The sequence below is a fragment of the Notolepis coatsorum genome (genome assembly GCF_963971535.1).
Source record: "Notolepis coatsorum genome assembly, chromosome: 11".
Classification (NCBI taxonomy): Eukaryota; Metazoa; Chordata; class Actinopteri; order Aulopiformes; family Paralepididae; genus Notolepis; species Notolepis coatsorum.
Window position 1 is genome coordinate 63,566,441 of NC_140175.1, and position 19,269 is coordinate 63,585,709.

Genomic DNA, 19,269 nt, shown 5'->3' on the forward strand with positions numbered 1-19,269 from the left:
CTATAGAAAGGATAAAAAAAAAAAAACTAATTTACACACTACATCCAAAAACAGGCATCACCTGGCTCTGTACAATAGCCGAGTATATACTGTATAGTCTGTATTTCATATGCATATGCTATTCTGTTAAGATTAAAGTAGATACAACATTATTCTTATTATATTTTTAAATCCACTGCTTTGCTTGCTTAAACATAATGTCATTGGAGTCTTTATTATTGCCTGCATGGGTACTAAAGGGTTAACAATTTGCCATACGTGTTGAAGGAGAAGGGGGGAATCGCTCAGCTCACACGGGGCTCGGTGTGAAAGTAAGGCTGTGTATTGTCATCGAGCAGTATCTTCATCGGTCAATATTTCTAGTAGAACATGGATTGCGACTCGGCGGTCAGCTCCAGAGGAGGAGGGACCGACAGTCCGACCGGCCGCGGCGTCGCTTATTAAGGACACGGACCGACGGGAGATAAAAACGCGCGTGGCTTCACTTGCCGTGGCTCCCGTTCTGTTTGCTCGGTGTTGTCGGCGGAGAGAGAGCGTGTGTGTGTGATACTGAGGAGCGGGCCAGCAGCTCAGATACACCGCGAAATGATCCCTTCTATCCTGGGTCTCCTCCTTCTCCTTCCCATAGCATGTCTTCAGCAGAACGCCCGGGACCACCACGGTAAGCAACATACACGTTCATGGCTTTAGAGGGAAACGGCGCTTTTTTTTTTATTGCGCTCGTAATGTTCCATGTGATAATGTGACAGAAGGCTAGCGTTCAGCCCGCTAGTGGCCATAACACCATACACCTGTCTGCCTTGAAGGAATGGACGTTGGGAACTATTCAACCTTGCTTTCGCTTTATACAAAGACGCACGGGTCAAAAACGGCTGCACGGTTTCCATTGCGCTTATAATAATGAACCTAGTTTTAAGTTTATTAAAATGACTATTCAGTTGGATCTGTTCTTATTTTCCACCAGCAGCGACTATGTTGATGATCCTGGCTGGTATGGAAGCGATGAAAGGCCCTGTTTGTGTTGCCTTGACTGCCATCGGTTGCATTTCAATATTTACAGTATATTGTGTCTCCCTTTACATTAAATGATCCGTTGGTAACCGTTGGTACACGGCCTGCAATTATACCGAAATACGACTTGTTTCAAGTGCGTGCCCTGATTTCTGCGTGTATTCCCAGTGCAGGATTCTGTCGGTCCCCAGTGTAGGTTTTTAATTTATTTATTTATTCTTGGAAGAGGAGGCTGGAGGAGGGGGGGGGGGGGGGGTCTGATTCGATGGATTCATATGGAGCAATAAAACCCACAGAGTGGAGATATGGCCGCGTAGCAACACTGCGTCCCTACTGGATGGAAGCTGCGGACTGGGGGTGAGGGCGTAGGGGGGGGGGGGGATCAATTGCCGACGACAGGTGATGCCAATAATTGGAGCGACCAAGGTTGGTTGCTGTGAACTATTAATTGGCTACTGTACCTACACCATAGAGTGGCCTACAATCTAAATGAGAGAGAGAGGAATGGTTATGTTTAGCTATGTGTGACACTGTAGGCATTCAGACAGTTGCAGACTGAATGTCTTACCAGCATGCCATGCATAAACGCACCATTGGTTAGTGTCCAAATCTGCGCCAGCCTATTTGTCCGTATATATTGAGCAAGACGTTACGCAAATTATGGAGCAGTGTTGTCCTAATTAAAATGTATGAAATTACCCCTTCAATGTTTGATACCCAGGCGTTTCTTAAGCAGCGTGATGGAGAAAGGGGGGGCGGCTTGTTGTCTTGAGGGAGGCGGGGGTTACAGTGTGACAAGTGTAGGCAATGGCAGCTCTCATCTTGTGTTACTGGGGCAAATTATATTACAGTGACCTCCAGTGTGACAATTTATATTAAGCACAATGTCCTGCTATTTCAGGCTGTATGGGCCTTTCATTGGATTTGGGCCTCCATATCCTTCATTGCCTGAGTCTTTAAACTTATTATAGAAGTTGTGATATTATAAAAAGTGTTTTATAATCTATGAAATGCAATCAGTTAATTTTGGACTATTCCTTTAAAAATAATCACAGCTCCAGCCTGTGATTGTGCACCTGTTGTAGCCTGCAGCTCAACACCTCATTAAAACATTAGGAATATTTTGATCAGTTTAAAATTAACCACAGCCATCCTGTGTGAATACACAAATGCCAGACAATGGGAGGGATGCTTGATGAGGACAATGTGTTATTCACTGTATTACAGTTGGCATTGATGTTGGATGTGGTGGTTTGAAACATGTTGGCATGTCGGTGTGACTGAGGAACTGATTCCCAGCCTTGCTATGTGTTAGCATGTCAGTGTGAACTGAGGAACTGTCTCCTAGCCATGCTATGTTAGCATGATGTCACAGTGTGAACTGAGGAACTGACTCCTAGCCATGTTAGCATGTCAGTGTGAACTGACTCCTAGCCTTGCTACTGTATGTTAGCATGTCACAGTGTGAACTGACTCCTAGCCTTGCTATGTTAGCATGATGTCACAGTGTGAACTGAGGAACTGACTCCTAGCCATGGTAGCATGTCGGTGTGAACTGACTCCTAGCCTTGCTATGTTAGCATGTCACAGTGTGAACTGACTCCTAGCCTTGCTATGTTAGCATGTCACAGTGTGAACTGACTCCTAGCCTTGCTATGTTAGCATGTCACAGTGTGAACTGAGGAACTGACTTCTAGCCTTGCTATGTTTGCATATCGGTGTGGAATTTCATATTTTTGTTTTGTTCTTGTCCACCACTTTTCCCCCTGCATTTTCTTAATAGTCCTGGGATATGTAGCCTGTTTCTTGTACCTATAGGAAAGCCCTGATAATGGACCTTACCCAGACCAATAACTGTTGTCTCAGCAAAATCCACTGCAGAAACGGCTGAATCAGAAATGTACATCACACCACCAGCATCAAAACACCAGCAGCATGCTTGTAGTGATATAATGTACTGTGTATCGTCGTACACACACACACACCAGTGCCGACCTGATTGCTTTTGATCAAAAGTGAGATATGCAGTTGCAGGGTGCCTGCGGCTAGCTTACTGTAGCTACCTCAGCATTGGATACACACAGCAGGCATGCTATGGCAGGCCATTGTGATGAGGAGGGAGTCTGAACTTTGCATACTCCATACAACAACTAGGCATGATGAGCAGAATAAAATGGGTCTAATTTCTTATTTAATTAGGTTTTATGGGGATATCATGGATTCATGGGGCTGTGTAGCTTCTCACAATTTTGATAGATAGTAATAGATTCAACAATAACAATTTCTTTGTTTTATCTGTACAATTAATTTTAACTATTTTTTCCATGAATTTTGTTTAGTTTGGTGTCATACTCTGACAGTTATATACTTACTAGACCGTTCATTTGGGGTCATACTCGGACCATTAAAACCAAATCAAATCACTTTGCTTTCATTTTTAACATTTATTTTTTGTATTTGATTTACACGGCATCTATTAACATATTGACTGCCAGACCTGAGATAACTCGCCATGCGTTGGGCGCCAGACCAGAGATATCTCTGGTTTTGGTAGTTTTTTCTTTTATCCGATATTTTTATTCATTATTCATCCACTGACCTCGGTGTTGCCATAGGAAAGGATTTTGAGATCGCCAATATGCAATACCAGCCGCATCCTGCTAGGTGGCAGTGTCGCCCACCCTTTGAAACCTTATCTCACCTTGTGTTACACATAAATCCCTCTGGGCGCTAAATTTAGATGGAGCAGAGTAAATCACTTCATCCGACCACTTCGAAACGCATCTGGCACAATCTATCCATAAGTTGTGCCAAATTATGTCCGGGACCAGATGGACACCAATACTGGAAATCGCGATCAGACAATTGGAATATTCTTTTTGGAATAACCCACGATCAAAGGTAAGGACTATCTGACATCAATTTCAGCTTGATCCAACAATGTTTTCATATCGATCGAGCGTGTGTAGTGTTCAACACGAATGCTGTTACTGGCCATCAACGCATAAAAAAACAACCCCCCCCCCCCTTTCATGCATTCATGATGAAACATAAAGCCTATTATATACATTTGATTTGGAAATAGTAGCGTGTCCAGGCAAGAAACGCCAACGCTTATAGTAGAATACACATAGCGCACTATAACTCAGCTTTTCATGAATTATCCCGGATCACTCCTAAACTATACTTATATATTCACCACGGGATAACGCGCGAACGTATGCATGAAAAAAAAAATTCTCTTTTTTGCATGTTCGACGGAAGAAAGTCACTGTCAAATGACTATAGTATTGTCTCCATAGCTATAATATAGAATATAGCTCTCCAAACACAGTGACGCACAGTGAAAATATGCTATGGAAACCTGGCACGTTAGCCACAAGGACCAGGCTAACTGCAACTTTATTCATGAAGAATGCCTGGGATCTTTGTTTTCTTTAAGATTAGGCTACACCATTTATCTTGCTCTTGCTCTCTTTTTCTCCCCTCTCCTTCCAATTAAGGCCACTTGTGTTACTGCATTTTGAGAAGCATGTTGGATCTCTAATAAACAAATGGATTGATCAGCCTATAGGCCTACATATCTACCCAAACTAACGGGCTATACATAACTGCCCAAACTACCAGGCTTTACATATCTACCCAAACTACCAGGCTATACATAATTGCTCAAACAAACGACCTATACATAACTACCCAAACAAACTAAGGGTTTAACCTATTCCACCCGTGCAGTCCATCGGTGGACCGCAAATTACATCACGTCATAAATGGATCTCTCCAGACTGTTTGACAAAAGTATAGTTTTATTTTTCAAACTTATTCAAGTAGAAACATCATAACCATGTCACATGTCACAACAGCATTTATAATGTATATTATCATCAATCAGAATCAGTGCATGTGAGCGGATCGGAGCGTGAGCGGCGCGGGGAGCGGAGCGGGCGGTTTTGACGTGAGCGAGGGAGCGGGCGGTTTTGACGTGAGCGAGGAGTGGGTTTTAAAATGGGTCGGCGCGACGTCCGGAGCGAGTTCTCCTCCGCTCCGGGCCGCTCACACAGTGGTTTAACACTGATGTAATATACATGTAGTACAATGCCAAAGCAACAGATGGCGATGTACAAACATGAAGGCCATTTTCAACCAATGAGAAGGGTGAACCTGTGATATCCTGTTCAGGCTTTCACTCACATCCTGTCACAAAAAGTTTTGACGCCATTGTTGTTGTCGTTAGCTTACATGCTAACGTTAATGGCAGCGACCATAGCATTGTGGCTAGGCTAGCTATCATCGCTTAATAGAGCTAGTGAATGGATAAACAACGTTATTTAACATTGCAGAATGGGTACAATTACAATGCGGCTCAATACAAACAATTGTTAAGGGGCCCAGGGGGTGTAGACTGTTGTAGTTTGAGCTAATTTACACCATGCTCCAAAAAATTAAAAATATGCGATTTAGCGGAGCGGACCAAGCTTTAAAGAGCGAAGAGCGGATTTCTCGCCCGCGTCGATCCGCTCACGTGGCCTGTCATCAATACGTTAGTTTACCAATAGGTTAAAGTGTTATTAGATAGATTTTCGTTTTGGTGTTGTATAGTTTGCGAAAGTCGACCATTTTGGATTATTTGAACGTCGAATTGTAGTTTTGTAGAGGACACGGAGAGCTTTCAATGAGCGTTGGAATTTTTCCGAACGACACTTCCCAAAAGCCTATGGGGTTTCAAGCAAATTACTTCTGTATGCATTTTTTTAATATCTCTTATTCGGGATAATAAACCACACAACTTAACGTTGTTGACATATATTGAAGCGCAGTTAGTTTATCTTCCTTATTTTTTAGCATGTAGCAACAATTAGATTTGAAATTAGTTTCAAAATGGTTGCACCCTGATAAAAATTAAAAAGGTACTGTACATACAGTAGATTTCATTATCTGTTCTTATGCACGCCTGGTGATACTAAATCCAAATTGAACTCGGGCATTTGAAATATAAGATTAGGCACAATCCATAAATGTGCGAATTGGCTATAATAAGGTAATTTATAAGCCTGCTATTCTATATTCTATAATAATATTTCAAATTGCATTGGTCTGGATGGGAGAATTCAGTACTGTATCTACAAAACCTTCTGTTTAATCATCCCTTTATTAATTTCCTTAGGTTTGTACACATGATCTCAAGAAGGTACTGGAGGTCAGTGGCAGTTTTCATGTCTGGTCATTATTAGCATGGTGTTATTCACTGTCAAAGATGCAAAGAAAAATCATAATTCATATTCTCTTGTTTCATCACAATTTAAGCAAGCCGAGTAATGGACACAATATTTCTGACACTGGGAATACATTCACTGAGGTCCATAGATGTCCCTAGATACCAAGAATATGCAAATGGCCTTGTACAAGTGGAGCAATATTCCATTTTCAGAAAGGGTTCCAAGCTTAAGAGGTTAAATCTATCATGCTACTGTTTCCAAATCAAAGGTATAATATTGTTTTTTGATGCTCTGATCGTAACGGCATTCGTTTTGAATACTACATACGTTGATCGATATGAAATCATTGTAGGATCAAGCTCTTCATGACCTTGCCCCACCCTACCTCTCTGAGCTGTTGCAGGTCTATACACCTTCTCGCTCTCTCAGGTCAGCTGACCAGCTGCTCCTAGTAGTGCCTACAACTAGGCGTAAGCTCAGGGGGGACCGTGCCTTCTCCGTTGTCGCCCCCAAAATGTGGAACGAGCTGCCACTGCAGATTAGGCAGGCCTCATCACTGCCTCGTTTCAAAGGCCTCCTTAAGACCCACCTTTTCTCTCTGGCTTTCGACACCATGTAGCTTGTTGATTTTATGATCTTATTGTCTTACTGTGTTGTTGTTGTATCGTTTTGTTACTGTGTCCTTTGCTTTTAAATATTTTTTAAGTACTCTGATCTATTTAAATTTGTATTGCTGCCTAGGTTTACCTTTTTTTCTTTTTTTTGGTACTCTTGTTTTTATTATTATTATTTTTTTTAATCTATTTTTAGTGCTGCTTATAGTTTTTAATATGCTCCCTCTGTACAGCACTTTGTGCCCCTGTGGCTGTTAAAGCGCTTTATAAATAAAGTTGGATTGGATATATACGTGGATGGCGCAGATTGAGTTAAGTGTTATTGGTGCATCTTGCAACAGTACAGTACTGCAAATACAGGGAAAAGTTTTTTTTTATTTTTTATTTTTTTTAACGTGCAACTTAAACACAAAGTTGTTAGGAAATGGCTTCCTAATTCTTTTTTAAATAATTTTCTTCCAATAGAGAATAAAGCCCTTTCTTACAGAAATGATGATTGATAATTCATGAGATCATGATGGCTGTAGCTTCTCCTCTTCCATCCTACAGTACTCTCTGGTACAGGCTGATGCCAGCAGCAGACTATGTAGTTCATAGAACAAACTAATGAATAAAAGGCTTTGTAACTTTATTCACAAAGAATGCCTGGGATCTCTGTTTTCTTTAAGATTAGGCTACACCATTTCTCTCTCGCTCTCTCCTTCCAATTAAGGGCACTTGTTTTTCTGCATTTTTTTAGATGAATGAATGAATGAACTTTATTTAACAGATTGCAGAATGGGTACAATACAGTACGGCTCAATACACACAATTGAAAGACTCAGAAGAAGCTTCTATCCCCAGGCCATCAGGCTGCTAAACGAACAATGAATGAACACTACACAACAACAACCACCAAACGCACATAGCACACACATCCACACGCACACACTCACTTTAAACAAACACACTGTAGCACCCACTCCACACACTTTATAGCACACACCCACTTTAAACAAACACACTGTAGCACCCACTCCCCACACTTTATATTTATTGATGAAGGATTGCACTACAACTCGTACACCTTACTGTAAATTGTACCTAAAATTGTACCTCATCCCATTTCTGCTTTGCACTAGATAGTACTGCACATTAGTACACTGCATAGTATTGTATATTATATGGTAACTCAGAACATTGTACATATGTCTATACCGAACACTGTGACCTCATTTTTCTTCTTCTAAATTACATGCTATATTATGTTATTTGATACTATCTTGTCTAGCACAGTCTCTGGAGCGTAACAGTAAGAAGCATTTTGTATGAAAGTATTCTGTACTTCTGTATGACAACTATTAAAGAACTTGAACTTGAAGGGGATGCAGACCAGAGAAAGATGTTTGTCTTGTTTACATCAGGGTCCCCCATTTTCAATTCATAGTGAATTGAAGTGAAGCATGTTGGATCTCTAATGAACAGAAATTGATTGATCAGCCTATACATATCAACCCAAACGAACAGGCTATACCCAGTTACAGTTGTTTTTAGATGCACACAAAATCCAAGAAATTTCAGTCTGGCTTTAAACTGTGCCATACTGTAGCACTGAAACAGCCCTCCTGAGAGTTCTAAATGATAAAATGTTAGCAGCCGATTCTGGCAATCCCGCCATTCTTGTGCTCTTACTTTAGATCTCACAGCCGCATTCGACACCATACACCACACTGTCCTACTGTCATGGCTTGAAAAATATGTTTGCATCACACAAGTTGCCATAAGTTGGTTCAAGTCCTACCTGACTGGCCGGAGCTTTCAGTTCAGCTAGGAGAATTCTTCTCATCTGCGGTCCCTCTTACCTGTGGGGTGCCCCAGGGGTCGATAATGGGCCCCATCCTTTTTTTATTATACATGTTTCCCTTAGGCTCAATCCTTGTGAAGCACAATGTCCCTCTATTGCTTTGCAGACGATGTGCAGATCTACCTACCCTTAACCTAGGGCTGGGCGATATGGCCAAAAACGTTATCGCGATAAAATTATTTTCATATAACTCGATATTGATAATTATCGTCGATATAATGTCTGTCAAGTTTAATTAACTTTTTATGCCCGGCTCCGATGGACGGGCTATTAATAGACTTGTTTTGCTGCTGCGAATGTCTCGAGAGTCGAGTTGATGTCATCATCAGTCCGCGCATGTTAGCAGTTAGCCAGAGCAAGCGGAGTATCTCATGACAATGTACTAAATATGACCATGGGCGGAGTTTATGGGGGTGCAGGGGGTGCATTGGGGGTGGCCGGGGGTGAAATTGCTTTAAAAAAAATAAAATAAAAAATCTAGATTATTTTTATTTTAATAAAATTATAATAATTGTGAGAAACAAATCTGAATTCTATTATGTTTTGTTTTACAATACATTAATTTTATAGTAGTAATCATGTCACATTATAAGGCGAACCTTCTGTAGTGTGGCAGTGAAAGGGTTAACGCGCGGCCAAGCACCAAGCAGCAGCAGCAGAATGCCCCGCGCGATAGATTGTAACACTTGTACAAAGCCACTTATTCTGAGATGATAATTAATGTATCTGGATAACCAATGCACGGATTTTGTCGAGGCAGGTAGCGTTATTTCGGGAAAATTGATATCTATAGTCTGGTATATTTTTCGTCCACGAAAAATGGAGGCTGTAATAATTATTATTGCTCGAGACCGAGAGTCTCTATGAATAATAATAATTAGAGCCTCCATTTTTCAAGTCAGTTAAAAATGATCCCCCGTAGTGCTGTGTGTGTGAGTGTGTGTGTGTGCTGCTGTACTACCTAAATAAAATAAAAAATTAGGGGTTAGGGCATTGTAAAAACGCTAAAATAATAAAATAAAGGTGCGGGTATCGTTCGCCACGCAGTCGCACCCCCAGGCGTGAAGTTCAAACTACGCCTATGAATATGACCCTAAAATACTCTGTTCCGCCCCAATACATTGCAACGACGTCCACCGTATACCCCACACTACTATAACAGTTACCCTCAGAATTCAAAACACACACCAACTCGGCAGGTAAACTGTAAAATAGCGCCGTGCAAGCTAATTATCCTAGCCAGCCTCGTTTCAAAGCCGTGTATTCCATGACAATGTACTAAATATGACCATAAAATACTCTGTTCCGCCCCAATACATTGCAACGACGTCCACCGTATACCCCACACTACTATAACAGTTACCCTCAGAATTCCAAACACGCACCAACTCGGCAGGTAAACTGTAAAATAGCGCCGTGCAAGCTAATTATCCTAGCCAGCCTCGTTTCCAAGCGGTGTATTCCATGACAATGTACTAAATATGACCATAAAATACTCTGTTCCGGTGGCGTAGTGGGCAAGGCGCTCGCCACAAAATGCTGGAGACGCTGGGCTCGTCAGTTCGAGCCCAGCGCTCCACATTTGCTTTCAGTTTAGCTGGTCGTCCGTACTAATACACATTGGCCGTATTAGGGGGTGGAAAACTGAAGGGTGGGGATCGGGCGTTGTGGACAGCGACTCCTACAGGTCGGTTGGTGTGCCTGCGCAGTAGAATCAGGAAGTGTCGGGGGCAGCGTGAGCCTCCCACGCGTTACTCCTCGCCACTGAGAGATCGAACTGCGCAGGTGAAAAGATGCGACTGCTGTTACCTCAAGTACCGGAGGGGACTTGTGCTATGTATGACTTAGTCCACATTGCAGCCGGCTTGTGGGAGGTAAGAAACAGTGTCCGTGACAGGGGAGGGTTGAATTGGATGATACGAAATTGGGATGGGAGAAAATATAGAAAATGGGAGAAAAAGTGGATAAAAAAAGAAATACTCTGTTCCGCCCCAATACATTGCAACGACGTCCACCGTATACCCCACACTACTATAACAGTTACCCTCAGAATTCAAAACACACACCAACTCGGCAGGTAAACTATAAAATAGCGCCGTGCAAGCTAATTATCCTAGCCAGCCTGTTGACTACTGGAGTCCTAGATTCCGGGTCTCCTTCCGCTGTCGGCCATCTCCTTCACTGATTGGTTGTTAGTGCGTGTGCTCATATCCAAGCTTGGAAAATCGATATCGAAACTTTGCGACCACGTTTCATGTTTATTTCGAGGAAATAATTTATCGCGATAGTTATCGTTATCGTTTTATCGCCCAGCCCTACCATAACCTCTTAAACTGGCACCGGCCCCGGGACGTTTTGCCCACCGGCGCGACACACCACTTTGGTGACTTCTAAATCAAATCAAATCAAATCAAATTTATTTATAGGGCCCGACAACACACGTTAATGTCCCCATGGGCCGTACAGATCTTCTTTAAACAAGTCAAGAAGAAAACATAACAATAAGTCAAGAACAGAACAAGAACACCATAAGGTGCAAACATTTTTAGATGGATGCAAATAAATGAAAGAATGCAAGCACTCCCAGACATAACCCCACGCGAAGGTAAGGAAAAACTCACTAGCTCACTTCTAGCGGCTCGGGTGTGCATATTTTTTAATACAATATACAGACGCAGCGCTCAAAAATCAAACCAATTCTGCTGCTTGTCTGCTGCTTGTTGCTGCTTGTGTGCCACTTAAGTCTACTCAGGTGTTAATTTTCCAGGGGTGTTGGCTGGGGGAACAAAGGGAGGGTAGTTAACTTAAGTGCTTCCCCAGGGAGGGGGTCGGGGGCTACTGCCCTCAGACCCCCAAAATAATTTTTATATGGGCAGTCTGACTTGGGGTACTGACCATATATTAGTGTTGCAATGCATGATAAGTAAACAGTGAAAAAAGCTAAGAAATCTGATGGGGCTGGGACATTTGGGACGAATAAAAATGTAAGATGAAAATCTGCCCAGCCTGTGGGAGGAAGTGGAGGTGTGAAATCTGGCCCGGTCAAGAACAATAGAGGAGTGGTAGAGAGTGGTAGAGAGGCATGAGAGGTTTGAGTTTTGAGTGCTGTATCTGTATATATATTGAATTAAAGCCCTATTTGTTGCCTGTCTATTGCCGTTTCAGGCGACAATGCATTGGAGTCTATGAGAAAACTGAAACCTGCTGAGCTTTTTTTTCTTTTCCCAGTTTACCAAAATCGCTCCTAATCACAAATTTATGAATGGATTTTTTGGAAATACTATATTTGGATATTGCAACTACTACAGAAAAACGTGAGTAACACGTTTTTCTAGAACTCAAGTTCAGACCTATGTTACTCTATTTCATTAGCACTAAATATCAGAATGTTATCTTTTCAAAAGAGGCCAGGCTCATGCATGTGCTATAAAGTATAGTATTTTCATTTGGTTTGCAAAAAGTATGCAGTCCTCAAGTTCAAGTTTTAAAATGGCAATTTTTCTGGGCGCCAGTTAAGAGGTTAACAAGCGGGCAGAAAAGTGGCAATTTTTTTACTTGAACTTGAGGACTGCATACTTTTCACCTACAATTGGTCCAAAATGCGGCTGCCAGTCTTCCCACATTACACCAGTCCTGACTGCACTCCACTGGCTCCCCGTCCGTTTCCGTATTGATTTTGAATGACTGCTGACTGTTTTTTTTTTTTTTTTTTTTTTTTTTTCTCCTTTTTCAGATTTTTCTCCCATCCCACTGTTAGTCGTTATGCCAATTCCCAACCCCCTTCCTGGTTGTTGCGCACTTTCCCCTACTGTTGGTCCGAGAGGCCGGAGACTGTCGCATGCTTTCCTCCGACGCATGTGCAGCCAGCCAGCCGGCAGCCAGCCTGGCTGCGCAGATTCTCACTGGGAGAGTGTAACGTGTGGGAGGCCGCACTACCTCTCACCAGATCCTACCTTCGCTGAGCAGGCGCCCCGACCGAACTGTAGGGGTTGCTGTCCACAATGCCCAGGACCCACCCACGGCTCCCCTCCCCCTAACTCAGCCAAACGAGTTAGTATAGCGATCAGCCCGAGCCAAGGCAATGCTGACTCTCTGGGAGTCGAGACCACAGCCTCTTGCATTGGTGACTAGCACAATCTCCGCTACGCCACCTGACCGCCCCCTGCTGACTGTTTTTAAAGCTCCAAATGGGCTGGCTCCATTATACCTGGCTGAGATCCTGCGCCACCACACCCCATCCAGAGCCCTAAGGTCTGCTGACCAGCTGCTGCTGGAGGTGCCCAGGACCAGGCTCAAAACCACTGAGGGGGGGACAGAGCCTTCGCGGCTGCAGCCCCTCGGCTCTGGAACATTTCTGCCCAGAGCCTAGAGGCTTTTAAACCGCTGCTTAAAACTAGGGCTGAGCCCAAACGTTCGGACCTTCGTTCGTTACGTTGGCGTTCAAATCTTAATTAATGGGTTCGAACCTCCGTTTTTTATATATATTTTATCTCCAGTTTTGAATTTTTTGAATTTATTTTACCAGAAACATATATCAGAATGTGATATATATCAGAATATCACAGTACTGTGTTGTGTTTACAATAATTTGAAAGTCACGCGCGAACACAGTACAACAGTCTAGTCGGGATGAGGAGGAGGAGGGGTGACTGTCATACATTATCAGGAAATTAATCAGTCATGCGAAAAAGAAGAGTTGAGTGACTCGCACTCACCCGTCTTATTTCATAATACAATGTTTCCGAATGGACGTTTGGATTAAACAAAGTGTGCAAAAGAACTGTTGGAGGCCGAGACTGCCCGTGTAGAGGTCAACGGAGTGCAGCGGTATGCTACCCCCCTCCTGCGAGTCCAAACCATGCCCAAGCTGCAAGTTTCAAGGGAAGTTGTGATGAAGAACCTGCGGAACACAGAGAAGAGACTAACTCAAGACCCACAGCGTGCATCTACCTACCAAGAGGAGATCAATAAGCTAGAGATAGCTGGGTACATCACCAAGATTAACCCCAGCCAGGCTGACGCATCTGAAGAGTCATGGTTCCTGCCCCATCACATGGTCCGGCACAATGGCAAAGACCGGATCGTCTTCAACTGCAGTTTCCAGTACGGCGGGCAGAACCTGAACAACTACCTCCTCCCAGGCCCAACACTGGGACCCTCAGTGGGGACATAAAGGTAATGTTCCATCAGGTTCGCCTGTTGGACAGAGACAAGCCCCTACTGAGGTTCCTCTGGAGGAACCTAAAGACAGATGAACCACCATCAGTGTACCAGTGGGAGGTCCTGCCCTTCGGGACAACATGCAGTCCCTGCTGTGCAACCTTTGCCCTCCAGAAACATGTCATCGAGTCTAGCCAACCAGAAGAGGATGTTCGCCACAGTGTAGAACAGTAATAATGGATTGGATTTATATAGCACAGTAGTAGAACTGTGTTTCTATGTGGATAACTGTCTGCAGAGTCTGCCCACCAAAGAAGAAGCAAGCAGCCTCGTGAACAAGCTGAGAGCCCTCCTAGCCACAGGCGGCTTCGAGATCCGCCAGTGGGCCAGCAACCAGCCAGAGGTGATCGGCAACCTGCCCAAAGAGGCCAAGGCAGATAGCAGTGAGAGATGGGTCTCCCAGACCCACGGGGAAGCTCAAGAAATGACACTAGGACTCAGTTGGCACTTCATGGAGGACACTCTTCACTACAGACATCGCCCAGTTGCCCCAAGCCAGACGACTATGAGAAATATCTACAAGATACAAGCAAGCCAGTATGACTCCCTAGGTCGTATCCTGCCCTTCACCACTAGGGCCAAAGTCTTGGTCCAGAAACTATGGGCCAAAGACCGCGACTGGGATGACCCACACTTACCTGCTGATCTCCTGCAAGCCTGGACCACATGGGAAGAAGAGCTCCCACAGCTCCCAACAGTCAGCCTCTCCCGGTGCTACTTCCCACCAGACGTCGACGTAAGTGCGTTCACCCTCGAGCTCCACGTCTTCTGTGATGCTTCGGAGTCCGCTTATGGGTCAGTCGCCTACCTGCGTGGTGAAGACCTTCAAGGCCAGGTCCATGTATCCTTCATGCCAGCTCGCTCTAGAGTAGCACCGAAAAAATAACCGTCAATACCCCGCCTCGAGCTTTGTGCCGCTCTGACAGGAGCCCAACTTGCCCAACTGATCCAGAGAGAGCTCACCCTTAAGTTGAAAGAGGCGGTGTTGTGGTCTGACTCCACCACAGTGCTTACCTGGATACAGTCTGAGTCCTGCCGATACAAGGTGTTCGTCGGGACCCGTGTATCTGAGATCAAATAACTGACAAGACCACCGGTCATGGAGGTACGTGGACACAAAGAATAACCCAGCAGACACTATCACCAGAGGAATGACAGTGTCTGACCTAGCCAAGCCAAATCAGTTCAGTCACAGTCCCGCCTTCCTCCAACAACCACGCACCGGTTGGCCACTCAGACCCTCGGTCACAGAAGTTCTGGATGAGACTAAGACAAGGAAGCCCGTGTTCTGTGGCCTCACTTCAACCCTTTCAGCTCCAACATGCTACACAACATGGATACCGCCTCATTCCTTATGTCGCTCAGAAGGTTTGTGGCATGACGAGGGAACCCCTTCGAACTCCTCTCTGACCGGGGAACCAACTTCCGTGGAGGAGAATCGGAGCTCGGAGCAAGTTTCCAGACCATGGGTAAAGAGTTGCAGACCCAACTGGCAAAGCGCCAGATCCGCTTCTAGTTCAACCCCCCCAAATGCACCCCACTTTGGTGGGGCCTGGGAGCGGGAAGTCAAGTCCATCAAGGCTGCACTCTACGTTTCTCTTGGAGCACAGACAGTGACCGAAGAAGTCCTGCGGACAGTACTGATTGAGGTAGAAGGAATCCTCAACTTGTGCGGCCCGACTCCTCACTCCCTCCAGTGGTGTACCCTGAATCCGAAATCCTCAGTCGGAGAAGATGGCGACAGTCAGGTGTTAGCCGGCCAGTTCTGGACCCACTTCCTGCAGAACTACTTACCTTCCTTGCAGTCCAGGCAGAAATGGGTGAAGGATACAGAGAATCTCACTGTCGGCACGGTGGTGATGGTGATTGCCCAGAGGCTACCTAGAGCGCTGTGGCCTGTAGGACGGGGTCACGAAGACCATCAGGAGTGCCGACGGGAAGGTGCAGTATGCAGAGGTGCAGGTGGACGATAGGACCTACACCAAACCAGTGGCCAAGCTTATTGAGTTACCAGCCATCCCAGAGGACGCCCGACAACGACTCCGGAAGACAGTTGAGCCTTTCCAGGAACTAATCCACACCGCTGATTAGGGAGCGGCTGTGCAAAAGGCCCAAGGACTGGGCAGACATAAATACAGTGGGGTGCTGTTCTGCAGCTGCATGCCTCTCAGACATGCCCAGACATGTCAGTTTATAATCAGCATTTATATATTAGAGTGGGCTTAGTTGATCCCCTCAGTCTGTGTGTGCATCCCTGATCACAAGTAAATATGTGTATAATGAGGACGCTTAGTCATTGTTGGTGATTTATATAGTTAAGGCTTATAGTAAGGTTATAATTCTACCAGCTGCTTAGGAAGCAATGTACCAGTATGCTTATAGTGATAATCTAGCCTATTGAGTATAATCTATATTGTTGATTGTAGTATTTAGTAGGGCTGCAACTAGGGCTGGGCGATATGGCCTAAATATGATATCACGATATTTTCTGACCTTTCGGCGATACACGATACACATCACGATGTTTTTATTTTTTTCCCCAAACAATTCATTATGAGGCTTACCAAGACAGTATTTGAGTTTGCAAGCTAACATTAAAGACTAAATAAAATACCCATGCATTTAGCATTTTTATATTAGATTTAGATTATTGGATTATTAGATTATATATTGCATATATTTAGCAATGAGATATTATATGATTTAGATATGAAATATGATTAATTGAAAATGGGGGACCCTGATGTAAACAAGACGAAAGACTTTCTCTGGTCTGCATCCCCTTAACAATTGTATGTATTGAGCTGTACTGTACCCATTCTGCAATATGTTAATAAAGTTTTAAATCAATCAATCAATCAATAAATAGCATTTTAGCATTTTTATGAAACTACTGTATATTTGTATGTCTCTAAATGTTTTGATGAATTGAAAATGGAGGACCCTTATGTAAAAAAGCCGAAAGTCTTTTTCTGGTCTTCATCCCCCAGTCCACTGTTGTTGTATTGAGCTGTACTGTATTGTACCCATTCTGCAATCGTTAATAACGTTCTCATTCATTCGATCATTCAGCCGGCAACAGCATAATTTTGATTGACAGTCGAGTCTGCCAATTACGTCACACCGATTGAACCCGCCCTGCTGTTCTTAGCACCAATCGGCAAGCTCTATGCGTTTTTTACTTCCGCAATTGATTTTGACGAGAGCTGAGCTCAGCTCAACGACAACAACAGCTCCCTGCGGCAGACGAGTGATTACCAGCGCACCGCAGCATGACTAAACAAGCCATAATGATTTTATTGCAACGAATGTTATAATAAAAGCCTTTCCATACATCTGTCTGATTGAAAACTTTATTAACAGACCGCAGAATGGGCATGCACAACTCCGCACGGGCTGAGATATGAACAGTAACGCTTGCTATCTATGTCGTCATCGGACGTTGCTATGTTTGGGTAAATACGCTAATGTTATTGAACGTGTAACTAACTATATAACGTTAATGCCACAAAACGAATGCCTTTGTTAATAATAATTAGTAACTTTGATGCAGTAGTGTGTGTGGGGGCGGCGTTGTTCAAAAGTTTGAACGGGTGTGGACCAGATTGACGCGACACAATCCTCTTGGGCAAAACATCACGATATCCACAATACGTTAAAAAAGTGTATCGTTAATGAACTGTACCCGATATTTATATAATATCGTCATATCGCCCAGCCCTAGCTGCAACTAATGACTAATTTGGTAGTCTACTAATCTGTCGATTCTTTTTTCGATTAGTCGACTAATCGAAAACCAATGTAAACAAAAAAAAAAAAAAAAAAAAGGATATATATATATATATATTTTTTTTTAACTACCTATCTTTGTGAAAGTGGCTTCTCAGCTCTGGTCCAGCTGAAGACAGAGCAGAGGAACAGATTGGACATTGAGCATGACCTCAGAGTTGCTTGTCTACCATCACCCCAGACTTTGAGACTCTTGTCAGGACCAAACAACAACATCATAACATGATGATCCCATAGCAAATTAAAATAATGACTCATGAAACATTTGAATTTGGATCTTAAGCCACTTTAAATGAAAATGTATTTGAAGAACAATACAGCAATCACTCATAACAAGATAAATAAATTAAATAATACAAATTAAAGTGGAAGTGTACTTTAAATTACTAAAAAGATAATAATAAAAAAGAAATAACTAGCAGCATCTGCCCCCAGCACCGCGGCTGATGGGGCTGTAACTTGGTCCAGGACCAGGAGGGTGACGTGGAACAGCTGTAAGGGTTCAGATCAGACAGACTTCTAGGTCTTTTGTTTGCTGTGTGTGAGAGGAGTCCGTGTGTGTATATGTGTGTGTGTCTTACTCTGATCGCTGTGTGAGTGAGAGGAGTGTGTGTACTGTGTAATTTGTAGGGCTGGGACGATACATCGATCCAGATCGATACATCGATGTAATTATCAACGATCGAATCGGATCGATGCAATGTAATAAGATCGATTCATATCGATACTCTTATTTTGAAAATCCTGTGGCGAGTCTCATATCCGCCCAAGAACAACAGCAGTAGCTCCGTGTGTGTAGACGTTACAGCATAGCATTCTCCCTTTCTGTGTGTGTGTGTGTGTGCGCGCGTCTTTGGAAAGACCAGATGAGGTCAGAGGAGTTTGATGTTTAAATGTTATTTAAACATAAACAATATAATACATAATAAATGTAGGCCTATACATGATCATGCAACATCAACAAATTGTTGTAGGAACGGTTTGGGAGAGGGAGGTAGGGAGGGGTTTTAGGTTGTGAGTTTTGAGTTCCAAAAAATGGAGCTTAAAGTTTAAAGCTCAATATATCAAAACGTGGCACTTTACAGTGAACAGGAGGTCTATTTGTATTAAAAACAATAGATTGATTTTCCTTTAAATGTCTGGAAGAGCTCAAAAATACAAATGTCAAATGATATTTTCGTTACCTTTTTTTAGTTGATCTAAATGTTACTGATTGTGTTAAATGGGCATATGATATCATCTCATATCGATTGCAGGCACCTGAATCTAATCTAATCGTATTGTATCGTGAGAGACTTTGTGATATCGGCAAATATCGTATCGTTGTCCAAAGAATCGATATCGTATCGTATCATGATGAAACTGGTGATTCCCACCCCTAGTAATTTGTGTGTGTGTCTTACTCTGATCGCTGTGTGAGTGAGAGGTGTGTACTGTGTAATTTGTGTGTGTGTGTGTCTTACTCTGATCGCTGTGTGTGAGAGGAGTGTGAATGTGTGTGTCTTACTCTGATCGCTGTGTGTGAGAGAGAGGAGTGTGAATGTGTGTCTTACTCTGATCGCTGTGAGTGAGAGGA

The 19,269-nt window shown here is 43.4% G+C and overlaps 1 protein-coding gene across 2 annotated transcripts in view; it reads left to right on the top strand.

The window, feature by feature from the left end:
* The first annotated feature begins 417 nt into the window (after positions 1–417).
* The window catches only part of vldlr (very low density lipoprotein receptor), a 159,848-nt gene continuing 140,996 nt past the window's right edge, over positions 418–19,269 (top strand). For both annotated transcript variants that reach the window (XM_084324036.1, XM_084324035.1), the window contains exon 1: positions 418–661. In XM_084324036.1, coding sequence (XP_084180162.1) covers positions 586–661 — 76 coding nt within the window. In that variant the 5' untranslated portion in view covers positions 418–585. The remainder of the gene's footprint in view (positions 662–19,269) is intronic.